The 26446-nt window shown below is 37.7% G+C and overlaps 1 protein-coding gene across 1 annotated transcript in view; it reads left to right on the forward strand.

Moving 5' to 3' along the window:
• Alk (Anaplastic lymphoma kinase) overlaps positions 1 to 26446 on the forward strand; it is a 45240-nt gene that overhangs the window by 9616 nt on the left and 9178 nt on the right. The window contains exons 2-20 of the mRNA XM_076131848.1: positions 9571 to 9659; positions 10312 to 10430; positions 11463 to 11658; positions 12106 to 12187; positions 12506 to 12578; positions 12860 to 13178; positions 13804 to 13970; positions 14839 to 15026; positions 15759 to 15918; positions 16347 to 16494; positions 17804 to 17947; positions 18639 to 18798; positions 19974 to 20153; positions 20588 to 20733; positions 21144 to 21255; positions 21743 to 21844; positions 23047 to 23260; positions 25340 to 25555; positions 26081 to 26248. Coding sequence (XP_075987963.1) covers positions 9571 to 9659; positions 10312 to 10430; positions 11463 to 11658; positions 12106 to 12187; positions 12506 to 12578; positions 12860 to 13178; positions 13804 to 13970; positions 14839 to 15026; positions 15759 to 15918; positions 16347 to 16494; positions 17804 to 17947; positions 18639 to 18798; positions 19974 to 20153; positions 20588 to 20733; positions 21144 to 21255; positions 21743 to 21844; positions 23047 to 23260; positions 25340 to 25555; positions 26081 to 26248 — 2983 coding nt within the window. The remainder of the gene's footprint in view (positions 1 to 9570; positions 9660 to 10311; positions 10431 to 11462; positions 11659 to 12105; positions 12188 to 12505; positions 12579 to 12859; positions 13179 to 13803; positions 13971 to 14838; positions 15027 to 15758; positions 15919 to 16346; positions 16495 to 17803; positions 17948 to 18638; positions 18799 to 19973; positions 20154 to 20587; positions 20734 to 21143; positions 21256 to 21742; positions 21845 to 23046; positions 23261 to 25339; positions 25556 to 26080; positions 26249 to 26446) is intronic.

Genomic DNA, 26446 nt, shown 5'->3' on the forward strand with positions numbered 1-26446 from the left:
TCGAGGAAGGCTATAGGCTTTATAATCATCACGCTACGACCAATAGGAGCAGAGTACCAGTTAAAAATGTTACAAAAACGGGGAAAATTATGACCCATCCTCTCTTATGTGACGCAAGCGAAGTTGCGCGGGTCAGCTAGTGACAAAATATAAATAGTCGAGGACTGCATTTTTTTGCCAACAATCTGTCATAAACCGCCAAAATATTCTGATTCAAACCTTACAAAGTTCGTCCCTGTTCACGTCGGTCTAAAACTCCGCCATTTTCGAGCAATTATTTTGGATGCAGCGTCGCCTTTCTATTAATAGTTAAAACTGTTACTTACGCGAATTGCTCCTAATATACTCCGTTGACGTTAACGTTCCGTTAGAGCGAGATAGATATATATAACTAGCGTTGGAGAGAAGAAGACGGAACGATGTGGGTGTAATTCCTTTTTACTGTCAGTTAAAATTAAAACGTGGTTGTTATTTAGGGTTCCTTGTCTAAATGGTAAAGGCGGAACCCTATTACTGAGACTTCGCTGTCTTTCTTTCACCAAGCTGTACTCCATAAACCGTGATACAGTTGGCATTTTCACAGTTGATGTATTTCTGTTACCACTTTATTAATAAATACTAATACTAAAAAGCAGAATAAAATAAATATTTAAAGGGGCTCCCGTTCAGTAGCCGGAATTTATTTCATAAAAGTAAAAATAAATGAAATAGTAAAAAGCACATAGGTATTAGGCAAAACTTTTAGTTGAACAACGTCTTCACATCTAAAGTATAAATCCCGGTTTTACCACATTCAGATAACTTTGAGATAGCTTATGAAATGGAATTTTGTCAGTCATTATTTCACCCATTTGCTGTCACTTTATTTATCAGTTAAGTTAACTGACACTTTTTAAGCTGTGCAACAGATTCTAAACAACGAGAAGAACCGGGCTAGTCAGCAAGAGTTAAAATAAAGTTAAATAAATAAAAGCAGTGATAACTGGTACATTACATTAATTCCTACGCGTTCGAACTGAAGACAATCACCTCTGACTTTTACAAGTTGTGTGGGTATTTGTTAATTGTACGCTGCTCAGAAAATATTGAGAGCACAAGCACGTATTATACTAGCTATAGCATAATGTCTAGCTGTAGGTAATCATTGATTCTGTCTTAAATATCTATTACTCGAAGGTGACTGACTGACATACCCCCGATTTCTGAGGTACATTTAATTTCAAAACCGTCTAAAATCATTTAAAATATGCTATTGGGTAGATAAACTACTGCTGAATGTACTCAGAAACCGGGCAATAGTGATTTATCAAGCACAGCCCAAACCACTGGACGGATCGGGTCGAAATTTGGCATGCAGGTAGATGTTATGACGTAGGCAACCTTTAAGACAGGATTTTGAAAACGCATATCGCGGTCGTTACCATGCATGCGGGGAGTTCCTGCATTCGGAAGTGTGCGTTACAGCAGGGAGTTTCATACAAATAATACTGATGAACAGCTCGAGTTGATACGGCAACGATTAGTCTCTTAGTTGATACGTGTGCTACGACCTTAAAACAACTTCAAAGTGGTCGCTTTACAATGGCAATAGCTTCAGATAGTTAATTCTAGCAATATCAATCATTATTTTATGTTTTACAGCACTTTCCGAAATGAAAAACTGTTTGAAAATGATGAATCTTCAAACTTGTATAACTCGGTTCAAAGTGATTCTACAGATTTTGTGCCATACTAATTATTGCTCTAAATGGCTATTCTATCGATATATGCCATTTTTTGTTGGCCGGCACTTTAAAAATAGGCCTAAAATGGTTGATCTCCTTTGAATCTAATTTGACATGCTCACCATATGACAAAAAACCCCTGACACCACGCTCAACATTGAACCATTAGTACAAAGTTACCCAACAGCAACATTTTACAAGCTATATTGAGTGGTCCACATCTTCGCTGCAGCCTCACGAACTGGGTTAAGCATATTGACTTTTTGAAAGGGGTGAATGTGTCGTTGAAGCACTGTTTAATGTTGCAACGGTAGTAGAAAATGGGTTGAAAAGTTTTCTGTTTAGTTGAGTTGTAGTATTTTTATTATGCAGTTTATCTATAACATTGCCATAGACTAAGCCCCTGTTTCGCGACTACTAGATAAATATCCGATAGATTACGGAATATTGGCAGTTTTTTTATACATTTCCTCATTGCACGTTTGGCACAATGGTTAACGTGGTCAACTCTCTGCAACAAACGAAACTTTCTTTCTATCGTATGGTTAGTGGTCAACCTAATAGTGTCAAAGTTGTTAAAAAACCGCCCGAAAGCTTTTGACATGGCTTAACGACTGTTATCTTGATTGACAACAACCGGGACCGAGTTTTTACGTGCCCTCCGAATCACGGAGATGCCCAGTTCAAATACCACTATGCGGTCACCCATCTATGGAATGAGTGCGCCAGAGGTTAATTAACCCACGAATCGAAATCGAAATCGAATCGTTTAGCGACTGGTGAGCGCAGCTGGCTATGGGCGCCTCAAATGTACGTCAGGCTGGCCCGGCCCCATGGAATTTCATAATGAGATTGTTATCAATCCAATGTACCCGGGTATACTAATATATGTAACACCTTCATTTTCAATGTAACTCTTTTTAAAAGAAATTACGTGCACTTCTTAGTGGCCGGGCCAGCCTGACGTTTTCAGCCCGGCCACCTTGTTTCCCACTAATCTACAAAAAATACTGGCAATATTGTGCTACAGATGAAATATACCCTATAATTTATGCATATGTAACACAAAATCGAATCCTAAAATGCAATAGCATACGAAATATTAGCGGTTGCAGGTGGCCGGGCTGAAATTATTTCGTTAATATAAAACAGTAAAACTGCAACACCTACCAAAAACTAATACCAGTACATAATGAGATATAGAGATATAGAATACATGTAACGCTTTCATTTTAAATTATAATACATATTTAGAAAGAATAATCACTTGAAATTATATTTCAGCCCGGCCACCTAAAAGCGGTAATATTCCCTAAAATCTTATGCCAATTTGTACAGTAAAACCTGATACAGCTATGAAATGAAAGTTACATTCGTTTCGTTTTAGTCGTATACCTTTAAGCCTTCTGTTTGACTAGATTATCAAAATCTGAGAAACTTGCCGAAGAGTGACTATCATTTATTAACTAATTCCAGGACATTTGGTTTGTTGAGTGAAACAAAATTGGTAATTGTCATATTTTTTTAATAATCATTTTTGAAATTAGTTAGACAACATTTGTACTTATATTAATTAGGTACTATAACAATTGTTAATTATAAATAATGTAAAAAAAGGTTACACATCGATAATAACACAGTTATCAAAAAATTATAGTAATATCAATATTACCTTAACATCGAACATTCATTCATTCAGAATATAGACGTTATTTCGAAGGATTGTGAACACGATTGCCCGGGCACTGTTTTGTCCAGCTATAATGTAAAGAATATTATATCTTTTGATTTAAATGGAACAGATCAAATAATATTGAACGATATACCTTTATCTATCAAAGTTAGAACTAATATTTATGTGATTGTAGGTGCTTAAGTGTGTATTTAAGAATTGTTGTAATAATTATATTAGCATAATTTTAATTGAAAGTTTTCAAAACTTTAAATTCAAAGTTGATGTAAAAATCATCATGAAAATCTGTGATTTTTTACCAAGGTATAATAAGTATTTAACCAAAAATTATCTTCTAATATTCTGAATGAATGAATGTTCGATGTTAAGGTAATATTGATATTACTATAATTTTTTGATAACTGTGTTATTATCAATGTGTAACCTTTTTTTACATTATTTATAATTAACAATTGTTATAGTACCTAATTAATATAAGTACAAATGTTGTCTAACTAATTTCAAAAATGATTATTAAAAAAATATGACAATTACCAATTTTGTTTCACTCAACAAACCAAATGTCCTGAAATTAGTTAATAAATGATAGTCACTCTTCGGCAAGTTTCTCAGATTTTGATAATCTAGTCAAACAGAAGGCTTAAAGGTATACGACTAAAACGAAACGAATGTAACTTTCATTTCATAGCTGTATCAGGTTTTACTGTACAAATTGGCATAAGTTTTTGGGGAATATTACCGCTTTTAGGTGGCCGGGCTGAAATATAATTTCAAGTGATTATTCTTTCTAAATATGTATTATAATTTAAAATGAAAGCGTTACATGTATTCTATATCTCTATATCTCATTATGTACTGGTATTAGTTTTTGGTAGGTGTTGCAGTTTTACTGTTTTATATTAACGAAATAATTTCAGCCCGGCCACCTGCAACCGCTAATATTTCGTATGCTATTGCATTTTAGGATTCGATTTTGTGTTACATTTGCATAAATTATAGGGTACATTTCATCTGTAGCACAATATTGCCAGTATTTTTTGTAGATTAGTGGGAAACAAGGTGGCCGGGCTGAAAACGTCAGGCTGGCCCGGCCACTAAGAAGTGCACGTAATTTCTTTTAAAAAGAGTTACATTGAAAATGAAGGTGTTACATATATTAGTATACCCGGGTACATTGGATTGATAACAATCTCATTATGAAATTCCATGGGGCCGGGCCAGCCTGACGTACATCGCCTCAAACATATGAATATAAAACAGATTTTTCTATGGCATTATCTAGCGCTACGTGTGATGGGTTCGAATACTACCCGGGACAAATATTTTTGTGATGAGCACGAGTGTTACAATGGTATATGGCAAGAGATAAAATAAGTACCTATATTATAAAAAATATCAGAAGAAAAGAAGAAAATTCCCAGTTGTTCTTTCTTACACTGTCCCCCGGGCTGACAACTGGGTCTTCTTTTCCTCCTACTGGGTGTTAGTCTATTTAAAAAGGAAACCGATCGATATTTTTTTATAATATAAGTACCTAGGTACTTATTTTATCTCTTGCTAGTAAATCTCAGTAACGTAGGGTTTCTAAGAAATTCTCGAAGATCTTGAAATATGAGAAAAAAGCATCCGAACGTCGCCGTGGGCGAAGTGTAGTATTGATTTTATACCGAGAAATAATGAGAGAGCAACTTTTTATATGATAGGTATTATTTTATATTTCTAGAATATGGGCATAAATCAAGGCGTTTAATTTTTCAGACCCTTCATTCAATTTAGGTACTTATTCATATAGAAGTCATTGTAGAAAACGCATTGACCAATTTGGATAAAAGTTTTGTAAAAGAAAATTCAGTACATTGATTTGTTCGAAGCGTACTTGTTTAGTTTTTTTTTTTTCCATTACAAGATTTTTTGCCATCCCATAGGTAGCTTTCGAAAAGCAATCAAGAAATGTTATATGAAAAACTGATATCTACTACTTCTACTTTCTGACTTACTTATTGAAACACTAATTAAATTGTCAAATTCTCGAAAAATAGTACCAAGTGTAGCAAATACATAAAATATTAACTTGTTTTAACTCTAACCCTCTTATTATAACCCTATAAGACAAAATTTTATCTAGACCCAGCACAGATACTCATGTTCATCACACACTACATCCAACAATGCAATAATCTTAGGTGTAATTTATCAAAACTCGTTCTCTGACTGCACGTCAAAAAGTAATACGAAAATAATCAAAATTTGGAAATCTCCATCCCCCATTTCCCATATCATCCCTTACACCGTTGCTTGCAATCAACCCTCATTTAGGGGTGTAGCAACCCCAACACGATGATGTTTTAATTAGCGCTCATTCACTCACTTTGTATTTATTATCTCAATTGATCGCCGCTCTCCGGCCACTCGGCCAGATGTCCTTGTGTTACTGTACAGGTTTGTTACAGAAGGTTAACTTGGAATTACTTTGAAAATATGAAAATTGGGATTTGAGAATTGTACTACTTAAGTAAGTACATATTGTGGCATAATTTTCAATGGTCGCTTTATAGCAAGTTCATGGCTTTTACTGATGCAATTTAAAATTAATTAATATAAAGGTAATAAGTAGTTTTTTTATTCTCATTAACTTTTCATCTCTTCTTTTTCTTGCGAGGAGCATAGATGAAGTACACGAATATTAGCCTAGTATACTCAAGAACTACGGTTAAACACGGTTCAACTAGACTACGGTTTAAACTATTAACGAAACAGGAATCTGTCCTCTTACATTTTGTCAGCTTTAAATTCAAGAGGGGTCAAGTAAGCTTATGTAGGTCAACTGAAAAATAGGTTAATTTTAAAATACAGTAACAACTTCTGTAAATCTGTATACGTAACTAAGTCGGACAACTTAGTATAATGATTGATCCTAAGTGTTTCCGAGATAAAGTGGCTGTATCACAAAGAACATAGTCGGCTGCCTAAGCTGAATCACTGATGTCCTAAAGTTCTGAATTTTGTATAATAATATACATGTATATTTTATAGTATAGGATCCCGCTATACATCGAACTTCACCGAACTGATTAATGTATGCATTTTTTATCAAATAAAATATTATGTCAAGAAATACACTCAGCGGCAGAAAAAGTGGCCCAAAGCAAAACTACGATAAAACTTTTTAGAATATTAATATATGGTTATTATTTTGGCTATAACTATTAGTTAAACAGTTTATACATAAGTTTAGTTACAATTTACACTAAATAGTCGTAATTTTTAATCAAAAATGGGAAAAATTTAAAAATACAGCTTTTGTTGAAATCGCTTATTGAAAGTTTATGCAAAAAACTAATTCTGCACCAAAGAAAAAATCTAGTTTATACCGCGTGTTAACTCCTCTAGCATTTATGGTGACCTGCATGCATTCTGGCATGCTTTGGAGGATGTTTTAATTACTTCTTGAAGAACTTTATCCCACACTCTGACTAGAGCGGTTCTTCGCTCACCAAGTGATTCTGATGGGTTGGGCAGTGCACATACACTGTTTTTTAGCATGTGCCAGACATGTTCTATGGGGTTGATGTCTGGACTGCGAGCAGGCTAAGCCAGTTTTTGAATCCCGATATCAGCAAGGTGCGATTCCACAACGCGGGCGCTACGAGCGCGCGCATAAAACTGCATTAGAGTTAATCCTCCGGACCAATGAAATCCATAAGTGGTACAACATGGTCTTGGAAGATTTCTTCAAAGTACCCGGCTGCTGTTAGGCGCTGATCTACGATGACAAGCTCCGTACGTGCCTCCAAACATACATCTCTTCATACCATAACAGACCTACCTTTGTAACTGACCGTCTGACGTGTTGTGTTGGGAAAAAACCGTCCTTAATGGCGTCTTTACACTCTATCACGACCATTTGGTGCTCTTAATGCTACTCAACACTCATCGGTAAACAAGAAGTTGCTCCATTGGTCGATAGCCAATTCACATGTTTACGAGCAAATCATAATCGCGCAACTCGATGGTGTCTCTCGAGTTCTGGTACTCGGGTTGGTCTTCCTGCCCGTAAATTACGTTCTTTTATCCTTCGCCTCATGTTCCGTTCACTAAGAATGACTCTGCGTGCCGCTTGAAGCCTCTATTGAATCTCAAACGCTGTTGGAAAGCGATTTCTCAGCACCTCGAGGTTAACAAATCGGTCATCTCTTGCGGATGTACATCGTGTTCGTCCAATTCCTGGTCGCCGCGTGTAGAGACCAGTCTCACGATACCTCCTAATCGCAGACCTTAAAGTGGTACGCGATACATTGAAAAATGCAGCCACCTCTCAATGGTAATGGCCCTGATCGGACAACAAGACCACCTAAGCCACTTGTTCAGCAGTAAGTGGCATCTTCAAATCTTTTCTAAATTCTAAATAGACCAATAATCAATAAAAATCATAAAGAAAATCGTTTCCGTGCAGCAATATTTCAAAATACAGAATTCAACTGACCTCTCGAATCAACACTGAATTCAGTTCTAACACACATTGTTAGAAAAAGTCATCCGTCACTTAAATTAATCTGAAATTCAACACTTCATAACACTAAACAGATCACTTCGCAACTACTTACAACAATATATCTTTCATATATTACTTAATTTGTTTACAAATTCACTATAAGCGCTTGGGCCACTTTTTCTGCCGCTGAGTGTATATTGCGAACGGGTTGTCGAAAAAATTCAGTCCAGAATATGTTTTTTTTTACTACTAATAATACCTCTACAAGCTGCGAAGCTTTCATACAAGGCCCCCTATAACATTTTTGGATTATAGTAATAGAAGCTTATACTAAACCTTCTGTGTCGCATCTGTACATTGTACGTACATTTAAATCTCATTTCTCCCACGTGCGTCTCGTATCGTCTTAAACTTAACATGGTTGTAATAGTCCAATGTCGGACATATTGAGAATATCTTACAACCATATTGGTTATTAGACATGGATAAAGGAAAATTTTATTGAGAACGGGTGCTTTTAGTATTGTAGTAGCATGTTTTCTGTTAAACGTGAGACAAAACTTTAAACCAAAGAGAGAAATTAAGTGCAAGTTTTATTGCGAATTCTATAATACAAACCGAGTTCCTCCGTGTCTCGCAAGGCACGTTAAATTGTGAAGTCATTTTCAAAGATCTTTCACAGTCGTTACCAGTTGTCCGAAGCTAGAAAGTCTGACAACCAGTCTTACCTAAAACCTATCGCGTTACATCCCAGGTAAAAGGGTTCTGGAAGTCCGATAGGCAGTCGCTCCATGTAAATCATTGGCCTTTGGTGAGACTGGAAGCCGACTCCAACATAGTTGGAAGAAAGACTAGGCTGATGAAAGTTTCATTGCAAATGTGTATTTATAATTTAAGATGGCTGTCTTCTAATACATGGGACAACAGTTTACCTAAAGAATTATATTAGGGCTAGTTAGTTTCCTTTTAAATAAAAACTAATGACTTCATCAGAGCGTTACAAACGGTTCATGATTGATCTCAGATTACCTAGGTATCAAAACATGTCCTAGACCTTAGTAAAGATATGCGTAGCAAACTCTACAAGGTTTGTTTACATAGGAAATCAACTCCCTGTGGAGAAAATTATAGAAATTGTTGCCAATTAGGTTATACAGCGTTGTAAAGTCTTGTTTACATCTTTGCTATTAGGTATTACGTATTATTATCGTTAGAAAGTAATTTGTCAAGGTTTGTAAATATGTTATTTGATTTATTTGTTACTTACGACATTCTTCGGTAAAAATATGCTAAGAACCTTATAGCCACTTAACCGGTCACGTAATCGAACCCTGGACTTTCATTGGTATTCACTATGGTCTACTAAAGACTTGGTGTTTTTGATCTGAGCCGATCTATATACTTTGAATAGATACATCTTAATTGCTTTCAGCAAAATGATATATCTATATTATTAATAATATCGTGTACATTTAAAATACATTTACTATATCTATCATCTATATCTTCTACTTTGCTTCATTCATATTTCGTCACTGCAAATTGAAAATACGCAGTATAAAATCTTGAAGATTGTTGTGTATGTGTGCTTAGAAAATCTGGTAATGATAAAGAACTTTGTATGGTGAAACAAAACTGTAAGATTGTATTTTCTGTTACAGGACACTTCCTATACTTGGCTGTAGATCCCACCATGGAGAACATGGTGATCAAATCACCACCCTTCAGAGGATTATGGGATTTCTGCAAGGTAAGTAGTAGACACTGAGCTTTGGTATTATCTATACTAATATAATAAAGCTGAAGAGTTTGTTTGTTTGTTTGTTTGAACGCGCTAATCTCAGGAACTACTGGTCCGATTTGAAAAATTCTTTCAGTGTTAGATAGCCCATTTATCGAGGAAGGCTATAGGCTATATAACATCACGCTACAGTCATTAGGAGCGGAGTAGCAACGAAAAATGTTACAAAAACGGGGAAAATTTTGACCCATTCTCTTAGGTTACGCAAGCGAAGTTGCGCGGGTCAGCTAGTTACAATTATTTAGCATTGTTATAGATACTACTTTTGCAAATAATTTATTGATTGTTGTGGATTTGATACCTACATGTGAAAAATATTTGATCTAGAAATATTTTTTTCGTCATAAACCGTAATATTTTTGTTACGTTAACATTATATGTTTATTGGTATGTCCTTTCTTACCCTTACCGGCAGCCTTGGCAACCAGCTTGCCATGGCTTTCCTCCTTCACGAGAGAGTATAGGTCTTTAAAACTCAACACTTAATTGTTTTTGTACCATTTTCATGGTTTCTAAAGCTAATATTCTCCTAGGTCCGTATAATCTCACTATACATACAACTTACTTGATTTTATTACTAATGTATCCTTTCTTCTCTCAGTTCGAAGCCAGACTCCACCAGAGCAAGATGCAGAACGCAAGCATCCGCCTGGTGGCCGAGTCCACGGAGTCAGGAGTGCAATGGTTGCTGCAGGAGATGGCTGGAGACAACTATGGGACGTAAGTGCTGTTACTACTTATCCATTCAAACTTCAAAGTTAGGTAGTGTCAGTTTCAAAACCCGGTTACAAGTAAATCTATACTAATATAATAAAGCTAAAGAGTTTGTTTGTTTGTTTGTTTGTTTGTTTGTTTGTTTGAACGCGCTAATCTCAGGAACTACTGATCCGATTTGAAAAATTCTTTCAGTGTTAGATAGCCCATTTATCGAGGAAGGTTATAGGCTATATAACATCACGCTACGACCAATAGGAGCGGAGTAGCAACGAGAAATGTTACAAAAACGGGAAAAATTATCTATACTAATATAATAAAGCTAAAGAGTTTGTTTGTTTGTTTGTTTGTTTGTTTGTTTGAACGCGCTAATCTCAGGAACTACTGATCCGATTTGAAAAATTCTTTCAGTGTTAGATAGCCCATTTATCGAGGAAGGTTATAGGCTATATAACATCACGCTACGACCAATAGGAGCGGAGTAGCAACGAGAAATGTTACAAAAACGGGAAAAATTATGACGCATTCTCTCTTATGTGACGCAAGCGAAGTTGCGCGGGTCAGCTAGTACATTATATGAGTAAAAGATACTTACTGCCTTTTTTACACAGTGATTCAACATGTACCTATAGATTTCCCAGTAGATAGTGTTAAAAAAGAGATGGATCACATAATAGGTAATGTAACAGCATCTTATCGCAGCTATTTTATTTTAAACATGTCATCATTCTGCTTTGAAAAAATTTTGCAGGTCATTTATTTGATCGGTTGAATTTCAGTGAGAAAACTTACATACCTGATCTAGCTGCCACTTTTTCAAATCCTGAGTTGTTATAAGCAATATTTCTAACGAAAAAAAGAACAATTAAATTGCTGGATTCACGAACGTAAAATAACATTACCAATGCCGAGCAGCTTAAAAGCATAAAAAATATAAACTTCTAAGGACACGATCTACCGCTTTTTTGAAGCAGCATAAACATACAGGGTTACAACCTCGGATCATAAAACAATAGTAACACAATTTTTCTTTTCCAGTTGGAACCTGATGCGCTTCACGATCGGCAAGGTGTTCCAGAAGGTCCGCATCATCATCGAGATCACTCGCCCCAACTACGTCAACCTGAGTCAGACGCTGCCGCATCTGGCCATAGACAATATACGCATGATCGACTGCGTGCCAGAGCCGCCGGGGAACTGCGAACCTGGCCAGATGAAGTGCAAGATTATGAGTGTGAGTTGATGACTGGTTTTTATTTTAAAGACTTGCCGACCCCGCTAAATCTGTATCGCCTAATAGCCGACTTCTAATTATTAAGTAAAAATAAGTAAGAAATCTTTTGTAAAAGAATTAGTGAATTCCAGGTCCAGCCGTTCACGCGTAATGGCATGACCAAAAGAAATAGGGATTATTTTTTTTTATTTGTAAGGCTAATTTCTCTTTTAAGTGATGTAATGTAGTGTTTACCTGTGTACGGTGCAGACATATACTCTAGGACATTATTAGTATATTGCAAAGATATTTATACTTAATTACTAAGTGCATTTAGAAAAAAAAATACGATATACCTTCTTTCGATAAATTACAGTTGACCTCTAAATGCTAAATATAGTCAAATAAAGGTTTTAAACCACACACTCTTACTAGAAATATTTATCACAAGGTATTTTATCTTTGCAGAAAGACTCATGCATCAAGCAGCAGCAAGTGTGTGACCTCGTCAAGGACTGTGATGATGACTCCGACGAGAATCAGAGTTGTGGTGAGTACCTTTAAGATCTGGCGTATAACTTGTCCCTGGTCCCCACGGAATAAGATGTACTTACTTGCTTTACTGATTTAGCAAGAGTCTTGACTTCAAAAACTCTTCGCTAACAGATTTGTGAATTCAATTTGTAGTTTGACATACGTAATTATGTCTTAAAGGTGTTGAATTATACTTTTAAATGTAAGACCAGCCATAAATTTTGATTATTTCGCAATCTTTACCTTCACAATTAAAATACGATAAATCATCACAGGGAAGGAACTTCACTGGTATAACTATTTTTCTGTTTCTACATATTTGATTTTGTTCCAGATAAAATGCCATATGGATCATATTGCAACTTTGAGCTGGACACGTGTGGTTTCGAAAATGTTTTTGAAGCGCAGTAAGTATATATTTCTATTATAGATATATGTAAAACTTAAGAATAATTCAATTTAAATTAGTTTTGGTAAGAAAGATACTAAAAGCCCGATAAGGCTATACACATATTCGGCATATAGCCGGGCGGCAAAACTGAATACGTGTAGTGTACCTACGGCTCAAGCCGAACATGTGAGTCAAGTCAGTTTTGTTGTTCGATAATTATTACCGAACCGTTAAGACATATAAACTAGATTTTAAAATCCACCGTACAAGAAGCTAAATAACATATTCTCCCAACAGCTCAATCCTCAAATGGTCCCGCCACTACGGGCCAACGCCAACCGACAACACGGGGCCAAACTACGACCACACTTGCCATCCTGCCATCCCGCACCTTGCCATCCCGGTCCCAACTCTCATGATGCCGCCACTGGTCCCTGCCCACATGGAGTCTAACACCCAGTGTGTGGGCTACTATATGTTCGTGAATATGAATGTGACTGGCCCTAACCAGGAGAGACCGGACTTCGCCTCCACGGCTGTGATGAGGACAGTCGTCTTTAATCCACCGCCCCAAGTCCATGGGAATATTACGTCAAGATATTATAATTGTTGTATTGTAAGTATTGTTTGTTTTTGTAGTTGTATTTTGAATTTAGTGTTATCATTTACATAAGAATATTTGCGATTTATGAAAGGTATTTTAACTAAACTCTATATTAATGTATTAATACAATATATTTTGTTATTGTTTAAGAAATTGGCTAGTATTTTTTAAAATCAGTAAATTACGCGTGTTGAAGTTTTACATGACGTCATCTTTTCGTGTACTTTTTTACAAAAAAAGCTTTTTAAAAATAAGTATGAATGTTTTGCACTTATTTTAAAAAACCTACAAAATGATATTGACTGACTACAAAATGCGATTTGGAGACTTAGCATGCCTTCTAGATCTGATAAGTTTCTAGTTTCTATACATATGATATTTTTTTTCAACGGTAGAGCAAGCGATTTATATTTTTAACAAATTTATTACGCCCTGGGTAGTTTTCTGAATCTTTCTGCACTTTTGTTAGGTACCTATACATAAAAATTATTGACTAAAACAATGTCTGTGACCATAACTTTTAAACTCTCGCGTTGCATGTTTAATGTATAATAGAATATGGGAATTAACGCGAACACGCATTTTACCTTAATGTCTGTGACTTTCTTAGTCATTCTAACTCCCTCTTCCCCCCCAGATTCGCTTCTACTACCAGCAGAACGGGCGCAACTACGGCTCGCTGAGCCTCAACGTGGTGGAGCTGACGAACCGCGGCAACATCACCACGCCGCTCTGGTTCTCCACCAAGGATAAGGGAGAGTTCTGGTACAGGGCCTCCATTATACTACCTAATATTACCAGAAGGTGAGTAACCAAATACATTTTTTACAGTGTTTTAAGGAAAAAATTAAATAAATATACGGCTTTTTCGCAGATTTTTTATATAGATTGTAAAGATCTTGTATGTTCCAGAATTACTTAAAAAATTGTTTATGGTCACTTGATTGCGCTCGAAAGTTTGTTTTAGGAGTAGTCGTTACGCAACTCGTGGGATTTGAACTTACGTCTTTTCAGAGTTTTATAGTGTGTTTTTGAGAACTATTATTTTATCATTATATAAGGTCGTAGGAGAAGTAATATGAAACACGAAAAATTTTGAGTACTTTTAGTTTCTTAAGCAGGTTTTTAATATTATTTCGGCCAGACTTAGTTGCTTAAGGAATATCACATACTGTTTTTTCATAAGCCGATCAAAGCTAAGCTCACTAGAAAATGTAATTGTCCAAAATTATTTGGCAAAATGGCAACGAACTTGATCATGCATAAGAACCGTTAGCACTAAACTATATACGTCTATTACAAAACTAAAACTACGAGGCGCATAAAACGAGTAGGTTAAGAAACCTTTGTGCGGACATTCCAAGGGTGGGTTGCCGGTTACCTACTGGTATTTTAGCTGATCGTCTCCATGTTTCTGCAGGCACGTAAAGACCTGCGGACTTATCACGTATCTCAGTTGACAACTAGTGTACGTCAAATTGATAGCCACTATGATGTACATTGCTGCTTTGACGTAACATGTTAATCATTATATTTAAAGCGAGAAAACAATGTACAGCATAGTGACTTTCAGATAGTTGTCAACAGAGATACGTGATAGCCCCCCAAGTTTCAAACTAGTTTTACTATTTAGCTCCTTAAAAATATTCTACAACAAAATTTTCTTTCACAGATATTACCTAGAATTTAAGACTCGTCGCGGCATGCGTATCTACTCGGACTCGGCGATAGACGACTTCTCGATGGCGCCGGAGTGCTTCGGTCTGAACATGGACCCTGATGAGCTGGGCGAGTACAACTACTATGATCCCGTGTTCGACGAGAAGACCACGCCGCATGATGCGTTTGCTGATAAAACTTGTAAGTCGTTTTCTATATATTCCATTTGTCGCTCTTTGAGTAGGTTTTATAATAAAAATATTAATTTCAATTACATAAGTGCAAAACATTACAAAACATGGTTTGGAGTCGCCATTTAAGCAAAGGGATTGCTTGTATTAGGAAAACTCCGCTCTACCACTTAACATAATCTAAGAATATTCAATTAATTAGTGACTTAAATTTTCTCCTTAGTAAGACTCATGTACATCCATATTTTGAGTAATAAATGGTAAACATTTAGTTGCAATGTGGCATCGTCATCTTATGTCCAATATATTCAGCCCACTGTTGCCCAATGGTGTATTATTGAATATAAGGATCCCCTTTCATTAGCCTTTTCGTAGTCCTAATGTCAGTCTCTTTTATTGTAGCTCAACATTTCGACGATATTATCAATTAGGTCTTCCCTAAAAGCTTACGTTACCTCTTAATATGAGTAACTTTATACTGATAAAAAGTTAAACCACTGTTCAAATACTGTTTGCAACTTTACTAGAAAAGTTAAAGGAATATTTCTTGATTTCTCTATCTTTATTACTGTGGAGGGCTGTTCTTTGTTACATTTCAAGTACATATCATTTAACACAATAAAATAATATTATTATCTCCGGCATTTAGAAACCAATGAGCTACTCTGTAGACAGTTGCTAACCCGTCAATCACAGTCAAACATTCAAAAAGAACAGCTCCTCAAAATTCATATTTCCTCAGACTACCGTTTCACAACGTGCGGTGCAACTGGTCGCTTTGGTCCCAACCAGACGATGTGCGACGTGGCGTACAACAACACGGCCGTGACCGTCAGCGTGGTGCAGGACCCGCCCTACCAGGGGATACAAGTGTGGGAGGTGCCTGCTGAAGGACTTTATACGTAAGTGTTATTCACTTATGGCTTTTTACATTGAGAAGGTATTAGTTAAAAGATATTGTGCTGGAGAATTGTGAGTTAAAGCGTCATTTTGTCGCACTCACTACCAAGCTTGTTAACTTGCATTTTGTTATCAAAGTTGTTCAAGCCGCCCGAAGGCCTTTGACGTGGCTTAACGACTGTTATCTTAATTGACAACAACCGGGACCGACTTTTTACGTGCCCTCCGAAGCACGGAGACGCCCAATTTAAATACCACTATGCGGTCACCATCAATATATGGAATGAGCGCGCCAAGGTTTACTTAACCCCCCGATCGATTACCGACCGGTGAGCGCAACTGGCTATGGGCGCCTTGAACTCGACTTGAACGATTTACTATAACGTTTTAATAAATCACTAGCTTCTTACTTATATACTTCTGTCACCAGTATAATAGCGACCGGCGCGAGTGGTGGCCTGGGCTCAGCGTGGGCCGGAGTCTCCCACGCTGCCAGTGTGAGGATCCTCATAGAACTACACAAGGCTGAACGTCTTTATGTACTCGTTGGACAACAGGGCCATAATGCGTGCAAGAAGGTGAGTTGCTACCAGTTTGACTGTCTTACCCCCGGTTTCTGAGGTACATTTAGCGGTAGTTTATCTATTCAATAGCGTTTAAAGTCATACAAAAAAAGAATGCTATTGAATAGATAAACTACCGCTAAATGTACCTCAGAAACCGGGGGTCATCCCCAGTTTCTGAGGTACAGCGGTAGTTTATCTATTCAAAATGTCGTGTTTATACAAGCTTAAACGCTATTAAATAGATAAACTACCGCAAAATTTGCCTCAGAATTCGGGCATTACTGATGCATTGCAGGGTCTTTGAATAGGAAAGGCTAGAGCTCTACTTTTATGTATCAAAGTCTATCCAGACGGTGGACACTGTTCAGGACTGTTCTGGCAGAAGCTCGGGCAATTTTAGCCTTTCTAAAGACTTCATTTCATCATCATCGGTTCATCCTGATGTTCATTTTTACGCTATATCGACTTATCACGATTTAGCTTATTTCTCTTTTAACTATCTGTAGAAATAGTTAGTTAGTTAGTTTTTTTTTTTTTCTTTTTAAATTAATACATACTAGTTAGTTAGTTTTTTTTTAACAATTAAAGAACCGGTTTCATAACTTATGAATAAACTGTTTAATAGATACTTACTTAGCGTGGTGAATTCAAGATCATCACGGGAGGAATCTCGCGCTTAACAGTGCGACAGCAAATGGGGTTATTTCTGTTACACCTTTTATTAAGAAGCTAAATTCTCGTCTGACACAAAACGCCTGTTAGAAACCGCTCCGTCTAGTGTGGTTAGACTAAAGACCTTATTACGGTAAAAACCCGTGTTTAACAATTGGTTTCAAGTATTTCGTGGAAAATCCACAACTATCGTAGATTTAATGCATTTTACTTTTTAATGTCGGACATTCCAACGCTGGTTATAATAATGTCCTCCTAGCCGATATACGGCTACGGCGGTCAGTTTCATTGAAACTGGCCATCTGTGCAGGACTTTGTTTATAGTGTGCAAGTGTGTGCACAATACACAGGTACACTCTCTATTCCATCACTCTCATAGTCTGGTGGGACGGATAACCGACACAACCAGTGAGAGGTCAGGCGCAGGACCGACGGCTTTACGTGCTCTCCGAGGCACGGAGGTCTTCGACCTCAACTTCCCAACTCCGGGCAATCTCTAAGAAATTCTGAACAGAAAATCTCAGAAAAGACTTTTTGGCCCGACCCAGGATTCGAACCCGAGACCTCTCGCACGGCAGCCGCATATACTACCGACCGCGCCACAATACACAATTACAATAGTCTTCACTAAGGAACTGTTCTTCCACAGACACTATCAGCTCAAGAGAGTCATGAGTGCTCTCGTCGTCAGTTCAACTCGTCGGTGGTGTTCACGAGCAAGGCGCAGGAGGTGCGCAACACCACCGTGTCGGACGGCGGCGGCGGGGGAGGCGGCGCCACCTATGTGTTCTTTGTAAGTCACTTTTATTTCGCTCTTTATTTATTTGACCAGCTTTTGCCCGTGGTTTGTGACTTAGGACAGAATTTTCATACAAACTTTCATCCTCTATTTTATCCTCTTGGGTGTAGAAATGATCAAAAACCTGTCTTAGTGGATAGCACCTACCTGCATGCCAAATTTCAGCCCGATCCGTCCAGTGGTTTGGGCTCTACATTGATAGATCACTGTGTCAGTCGGTCACCTTTGAATACCTCTATATGTTACAAGTAATAGGAAGACAGGTGCAGTAGAATTCGTGGTGAAGAGATAATAGAAGAAGAGGATTTTTATGGTTAAATTATGATGAGTGGTATACAAATGCTTTGTATTAAGAGAATAAAGTAGATTTTGAAAGCAGATACTTAAGTGTAATAGTAATCTTCAGAGCTAGAGCTAGAGCAGAGCAGGTGCATAGGTTAAATCAGCCTCGCACACCAGTCGTCACTTCTTTGAGCAAAATGACAGTTAAATTGGGCTTGCTTTACATAGGAAGTCTTGTATATTTTCTACTATTCGGTAACTGTGGTAGACGTTCCTCACGTCTGTTTATAAAGTCCCCAGTCACAAACGTTTGATTAATTGAAAAGTCATGTTTAAAAAAATATGCCATCGCGTAACTTTCGGAATAATTTTCTTAATCTTATGGTATTGATTCTTCTCGTAGCTGGACAAAGAAGGGCAAGCAGTACCGCTGGTGGTGGCTGGCGGTGGTGGTGGAATATCAGTGGGCAGCTTCAGAGACGACGGCTCTCAGTACGCGAGAGCACTCACTAACGCTACTCCCGAGTCTGGCTACATGTATGGACAGCCAGGGAAGACTTCAGGTGGGTTGCAGATTTAATTGTTATTTTTAGTGTCCGACCGAATGTTCGGTCTTTTAACGGCCGAAACGCAAATTTCGCTTTAGTTTCTTTTTCGACGACAAACCTGCCGAAACAATGGCCAAAACCGAAAGTGCATTCGGGAGATTTCGGGCTTGATCGGCCATCAGCGCGTTGAATTAATGACTCCTATCGATTTGTCTTAAATTGATTGATTATAAACGGTTTTTTTTTATTTTCCCTCAAAAAATGATCTTTGTAAGGAAGTTTCGGTTTCGGCCGAATCTAAACTGTTGCCGAAATTCAGTTTCAGTTTCTACTAGTTATTTTTTGTTTGTGATATAGGTACATAATATGACGCAATATTGCTATTTTAATTAAACTTCCATGTTAAGGTAGTGTGACATCGTTAGTTTTTACTTACAGTCGGTGACTAAATTTTCTTTGTTTTCATAATATGCCTACCACTGTATAATCATCTTCTTCGTCAAAAAAAATTCAACCGTTTTATTCAGTATCTTAACTACACAGCTCAATACGTCATCATCGTTATATCAGCTAAATTACGTAAAGGTAATGATGGTCGTTCTTTCATAAAATCATTTCAATAGAGGAGTAGACCATGGCTTGATACGGGCCTATATGCCGCGCTTACTATCAAAATCAAATCATTTATTCATATAGGTCAAATGCTGACACTTATGATAATCAATGATACAGAGAGTGAATTTACCGCCAGTTCGGAAGGTAGGGAATAAGAAGAGCTGGCAAGAAACTCCAGGCCACTCTTTTTAATCGCCAAATAGTTTTAACAATATTTCTAATAGGTATAAATCATTATCGAGGCTCTTAAAGGATTAGTAATGGTTTGTGGGCTGATATTCAAACAAAAGATCCGGAATTTATGCAGGGTTTGTTCATAGCGCGTTTATGCAAAATTCAGAAGTAGTCTTGTTTCCCACACTAAGAGTTCGATGGAACGATATAATATCGACCGGTGACTGATCAATTGGTTGTGATATAAACTCATGAATCATTATAAGGCCTGGCCTGGGAAAAATTGAATCAACCCTTGGGGGACAATATTTCTAATAATATAAATCTATCATATCAGGCAGACCGTGTGTTTGTCCACCAGAGTTGGTCAAGCATACCTTCAATTTCCTTTCTCTTCCTAGGTGCGGGTGGCGGCTGGCTGGCCCGGCCCGGCCCGTCGACGCCCGGCTTCGAGCTGGTGCGCGGCGCCGCGCTGCAGGACGGCGGCGCGGGCGGCGCGGCCTGCGAGGGGGGGGCTCATGGAGGGTTCGGCGGGGGAGGGGGCGGCTGTCTGCGGGGCGGCGGCGGCGGGGGCTGGCTGGGTATGTGACTACTTTCGTAGTAGTGTAGTATATTATGAAACTGATATGTAGTCAAAACGTCATTGATGTAGACTTCATTTAAGGGCCGCCAAAAACTTCCACACACTTTAATTTTGTGTGATTGTTTTAAAGTAAAAAAGAATTTTGCCTACTAATAATCTCTTATGTAAAAAAATGTAGGTATTGGCTTTAATACATAATTCTTCAATGTTTTATTTAAATTTTTGCCAAAAGTCATCATCTTATAAGTGTTCTATAAACTGTGTGCTGTATATAAAAACCGCTACCTTGCCACATCGAACTTCTGTTTGTATTGACACAATAGTCAGACAAAGGTCATCTTCGCCAGACTTCGGCTAACTTCGTAAATCTTCGTACACTCTCGTCAACCTTCGTACCCTTTCGTCAAAAGTCTCTTCTACCTCGTTGTGCAGGAGGCAACACAGCCGAAGGTGGTGGTCTCCACGGCGGGGGAGGCTGGTCGTACGTGGCAGCCTCCAGGGTCATACGAGACTACAGCCAAGCCGCCGTCCTGCCCAGGACCGGCCCCGGAGAACTGCTCATCATACCCGCTATACATGTAAGTATTCAACATAATGTCATTTTGTTTTTTGTTAGGATTACGTTTAGAATTGAGCTGTTATACTCAGGCCATTCAAACGTGCGAACTAAGTCATGTCATTATATCGAAGTCTTTCGCTTGCACTTACACATTGCGACACTCTTATGTTTTTTATGATTACGACGTAGTTCGTACGTTTGTAACAGTGAGTATAGCCGAAATGCTGAAACCCTCTAGTCACAGTTTGGCGTGGTAAAAGTCAAAACAGTAACAGATCTGTTTCCAATTTTATTGAATCTAGATGAAAACTTACGACTGCTGCAATTTGGCTGAAAAATCTTTATTGCAGAAATGTTACCTTACTATCTTTTTGAAAGGATCTTTTTATTGTACTGTTTTCTTTATATAAAATTCGTGCTTTCTACTAGAACTGTGGCTGCGACTACCGCTGCGTGTCGTTGAACGAGTACCGCAGCGAGGTGAAGTGCTACTGCCCCGCCACCTGGACCACTGACGCTCATGATCCCACCAAGTGTATCCGTGAGTATATTTTTACTACTACATATTTCTTTATTACTATCTGAAACTTCAGGTGACAATTGACTGCAATATTTTACGACATATTATATTTTACTCATGTCATATTATGTATTTTAATCGTGCTCTACTAAATAATCGACACTTAAATACAGAGATTCCGTGTCTTCTTTTCAAGCCAGTGATTCCATTTCGCTGCAAATCAAATAGAGGGTGTATTGAAATATGGAAACTACGTGTTTATTCTCTATATTTCATTGCTGGGCACAGGCCTCTTCTTTTCTTTCCAAATCACCTTGTCGCCCTCAACTCCATGGGAATCGTAGTTTTAGCGAAGCTCAACCAGCAGATATTTGAAATCTAATTTCAAAACCCGAAATAGTTAAGTAATTCTGAATGTCTTTTAAAAATTACTTCAGAAGAGAGAGCGTTAAAAGAAATAGCAGCAATTTAATGGAATATGTGATAATGTGTTTGTTTGTATGTATAGTGGAGAACTCATGGCCGCGCACGCCGTGGGTGGTGATCATCGTGCTGTCCGTCGCCGTGTTCGTGTGCGCGCTCGCCGTGCTCTGCGTCTGTCTGTACCTGTGTAAGTATTATATACTTAGCAGATATAGCTTTGTATTATGTACTGTAGAGTTACTGACAATTGCTGCCACAAAGAGAAGATGCCTGATGATGTTAAATGTTAAGATTTGCGTGCATATTCATATTGGTGGTAGCAGAGCAAACAATATGAAGAATATCACAACATTTTATTTAAGAGAGTATTTAAGACCGTTTTGAAAAATGAATTTATTTTTCTTAGTTTTTCATCGTGTTAGAAAATACATTTACGATTCCGGTTACGGTCCTAAATTGAAGCAAGGTCAGTGGGACTTGAAAATCCATCCGACTTTTAAAGAACAATTTATAATAGAAAAATTAATCGCTAAATGTTTTGCTAAACGCAACTCTCGAGAGCGGCTGAACGCATTTTTTTTTGATAATAGTCCTTGAAGTACGAGAACGGTTTTTACGGAGAAAAAAAATTTAAATAGCAAAAAAAAATAAATGAAAGAATCGTCTGTTAGGCAGTACGAAGTTCATCGGGTCAGTTAGCCTGAAGTATAAAGTGTATCAAAAATATATATTTTATTTTATTTATTTATTTAAGGAAACTTAACAGCTTATTATTTTACATTAACATGATACTAAATTATTGCTCACTCAACTGTCAGCCACCTCCGAACACACCGCACCCATAGTTCACAGTTAAAAGCTACAAGAAAAAATAAAAATAGGACACACATGTAAGGGTAGCGACCGACAACAGAGCAGCATACATAAACACTTAAGCCTATAACAAAGTTTCACTACATGCATGTAAATAAATGTTGAAGTAACATACAAGTATTTCCAGTTGCTGAACAGACTGACTTATAAACTATTACACATACATAAACGCAACCATGGCTAAAATTGTGTTCTTAATATGAGCAGAAATTTAGAACGAAATAAAAAAGTTAACTTAAACCATGTAAACTGGGCTAGATTCATTTACCAATGAGTATGTCCATAATTTCTTTGCGGTATGAGTTTTTAGATAGATGAAATATATCAACGTTTTCAAAACTTTCGGTGTAAGTGCGAACCAGTCGAGTCATAACTGCATTCTTGCCGTAATTGGTACGGTGGTGGGGTATACTGAATAAATGAGTATGTCTAGTGCGAAACCTTGGAGTACAGAACTCTACACATGACAACAGATCACTACTGTCCAATCTAACAGTTCAAAACTCTTTCTCCCAGACAACACGTACCAGCGTAAAAAAGAAGCTGAACAGCAACAGAAGCGTCTCCTGGAGCAAGACGTGCAGTTACAGCGCCTGCGCACCAACCCCAGCGGCACCGACAACATGACCATGGCCTTCAACCCGCACTACGGCAGCGAGAGCATGCTGCCCAAGGGCATCGACGTCAGGGGCCTGCCGCAAGTGTCCCGGGAGAGCTTGAAGCTTGTCAAGTAAGTTGTAGTTTTAAGGTGTTTATTTGACTTTTTGAAGCCGTAGGAAGGCACGTTAAATTGTGGGTCCCGGCTGTCATTTACGAAGATCTTTAACAGTCGTTAACAGTAGTCAGAAGCTTGAAAGTCTGACAACCAGTCTTACCGAAAGGGTATCGTGTTATAACCCAGGTATTGGGTTGTGGAGGTCAGATAGGCAGTCGCTTCATGTAAACAATGGTATCCAGCTGCATCCGGTGAGACTGGAAGCCGACTCCAAAAAGAATCCGCAACCGTTCTCCTATGACCGGTTCGCCATTGGACTGTTCGTCGACAGGATGATTCATTTATTTCCTTTTCCCCAACAGAGTCTTTCACCTATGGACATTGCGTCGACAGAAACTATCATCTATGTCAATTTCGACGACAGGTCTTTCCAGCTACAGAATATTCCACCGACACGACGATAAACCTATTACTCTGGTAACTACAGACCTTTTCATCTAAGGAGAATAGGCTGTCAGCAGAGTCGTGTCTTTACCACGTTTAGATTTCACTATTTCACACTTACTCATTTTAAAAGCATCAAATAATTGTTAAGACGAAGATGCACTACACCCAGAAACAAGTAAAGAAAAATGTTACTGATAATATGAAACTACCCACTTTTATTTACAATTATTCGTTATGTGCAAGCACCTACTCACAAATAAATTAAAATTTGCTACCTATAAATATGTTCGTAGTATGTAAAATAAATGAATTGTAACGCAATATTAACATAGATCATTTCCGGTGCAATACATAGTAAGTAAAGGATGCAACTGTGGTATCTATGCACATGCAATAAAATTATCACTACAATACTTATGTATAAGATAATTTTGTTGTTTTATTTTCATAGAATCGAATAGGATGTAAGTAATCAAAACTACATAAATTAGTAGTTAATGCTTTTTTATAGGTAAGACTAACTCATTTTGAGAATTAAGTTCTTTATGTTGTAAGCAAAGTTTGACTTCTCTAAGGCAAGTAACCAACCCTGTTCTCTTAGTAAAGATACAGTAAGCTGTAGCTGTTAGATATGTATATTTTTGTTTTATCGCTTGTGTTAAAATTGACAGCCTATTCTCCTTAGATGAAAAGGTCTGTAGTTACCAGAGTAATAGGTTTATCGTCGTGTCGGTGGAATATTCTGTAGCTGGAAAGACCTGTCGTCGAAATTGACATAGATGAAAGTTTCTGTCGACGCAATGTCCATAGGTGAAAGACTCTGTTGGGGAAAAGGAAATAAATGAATCATCCTGTCGACGAACAGTCCAATGGCGAACCGGTCATAGGAGAACGGTTGCGGATTCCTCCAAAAAAGTTTGGAACAAAGGCTAAGCCAGCTAATATATATAGGTATGATTGAAATAATATATCAGAGAATATGATGAACTTAATATGGGCGAGTGATGTTCCTCTATTACTTTTTAGTATTGTAATGAGGACTTAAATAGATAATAGACAATGATAAAGAGTTGTATTAAATTTTTCCCTGCAATACAGCGATAAAGAAGATGTATTTACGAGACAAACTATGTATTTTCATAAGATTGTGTCCTTGACAACAATTGTGTTAAAAAATTTATACATGCAAGGTTTCATCACGATGTTTTCCTTTAACACATTTCTAGAGGGCATGCAAAGTGCCCGTACGACAAAGTACCCGCATTAGGCTAGCTTGGTAGACTCAAGGCCCTACCTCTCCCTCGGTTGGGAGGAGACCCTTGCCCAGCAGTGGGACAGCATTGAGTTAAAAAAAGTCATTTTACAGAAACTTGTGCTATCACAAGTTTCTGTAAAATTACTTTTTTTTTGGGAAATGGGAATTTTGCAATGGGACTGTTGGGTCTATATCCAACAGTCCCATTGCGTTGCCCGTGACAACTGACACTATTTTGGTAGCAGAAATTCCATTTGCATTTACATTATGGTACTATTCTTTCGAAATCACATATTTAAATAACCTATAATTTTGTTACCAGCTTCTCAACTACGACAAAGTCACAATTCAGCCACTTTCCTTTCATAAGTATAAATATCTTTTCCTCCCAGGGCTCTGGGGCAGGGTGCATTCGGCGAGGTGTACCAAGGCCTCTACCGGCACCGAACCGGCGACACGGTGGAGATGCCGGTCGCGGTGAAGACTCTCCCGGAGTTGTCCACCGGCCAGGCCGAGTCTGACTTCCTCATGGAGGCGGCCATCATGGCCAAGTTCAGCCATCCTAATATCGTACACCTAATTGGTGTCTGTTTTGATAGACATCCCAGGTATGTGTTTTATAAAGCTACTATTATTTTTGTTTAGTAATTTAATTATAAGTAAATACATACTTAAAATTACGCCTTTTTCCCATAGGGGTAGACCAAAGATTAGTAATTATTAGAGAGTAATTTAATTATTTTGTACTAAATAGTTATACCTAACTTATTTTTGATGTACATGATAAATGAACAGCTAAAATAAATATAACGTATTTGATCTAGAAACAATACAAAATTACCAACACATTTGCATTGCTTTACACATTTTCCTGAAATTAAACTGCACTTCATAGAAAAGGACTCTTCAGGCAAAAGAGACCGAGGACTTTTTAGAAGAATATTATGCATAAATGAACTGCAGAATTAAAACCCTATAATCCAAAATCCTAACCATTAAACAGAATAAAATAATTAACATGCACTTAAATGATATAAATGTCTGAAAGCAGAATTATAACTAGGTTAAAAATCTGCTTTCATGAATAAAATTTTGATTATGTTATCCCAATCTGCCCCTTTTCCTCCTAACAGGTTCATAGTCCTGGAGCTGCTAGCGGGAGGGGATCTGAAGAACTTCCTCCGCGAGAGCAGGCCCAAGCCTGAGCGAGCCAGCGCGCTCACCATGAAGGACCTCCTGCTGTGCTCCCTCGACGTCTGCAAGGGATGCAGATATCTGGAGACCAAGCGGTTTATACACAGGTAACTTGGAAACATCACTGTTTTATTGCTAGTTTATTAAGCTGGGTGTCTTTTTAATGCTGTAAAGGAGCTCGTGGCTTAGTTAACAACAGCCGTGTATCGATCTCTGAGATTAAGCTACGCTTGACGAAGTTGATCTTATGCATATCGAGTTCCTCCGTGTTTCGGAAGACACGTTAAATTGTGAGTTCCGGCTAT

The sequence above is a fragment of the Anticarsia gemmatalis genome, chromosome 26, assembly GCF_050436995.1.
Source record: "Anticarsia gemmatalis isolate Benzon Research Colony breed Stoneville strain chromosome 26, ilAntGemm2 primary, whole genome shotgun sequence".
In the NCBI taxonomy this organism is placed as follows: Eukaryota; Metazoa; Arthropoda; class Insecta; order Lepidoptera; family Erebidae; genus Anticarsia; species Anticarsia gemmatalis.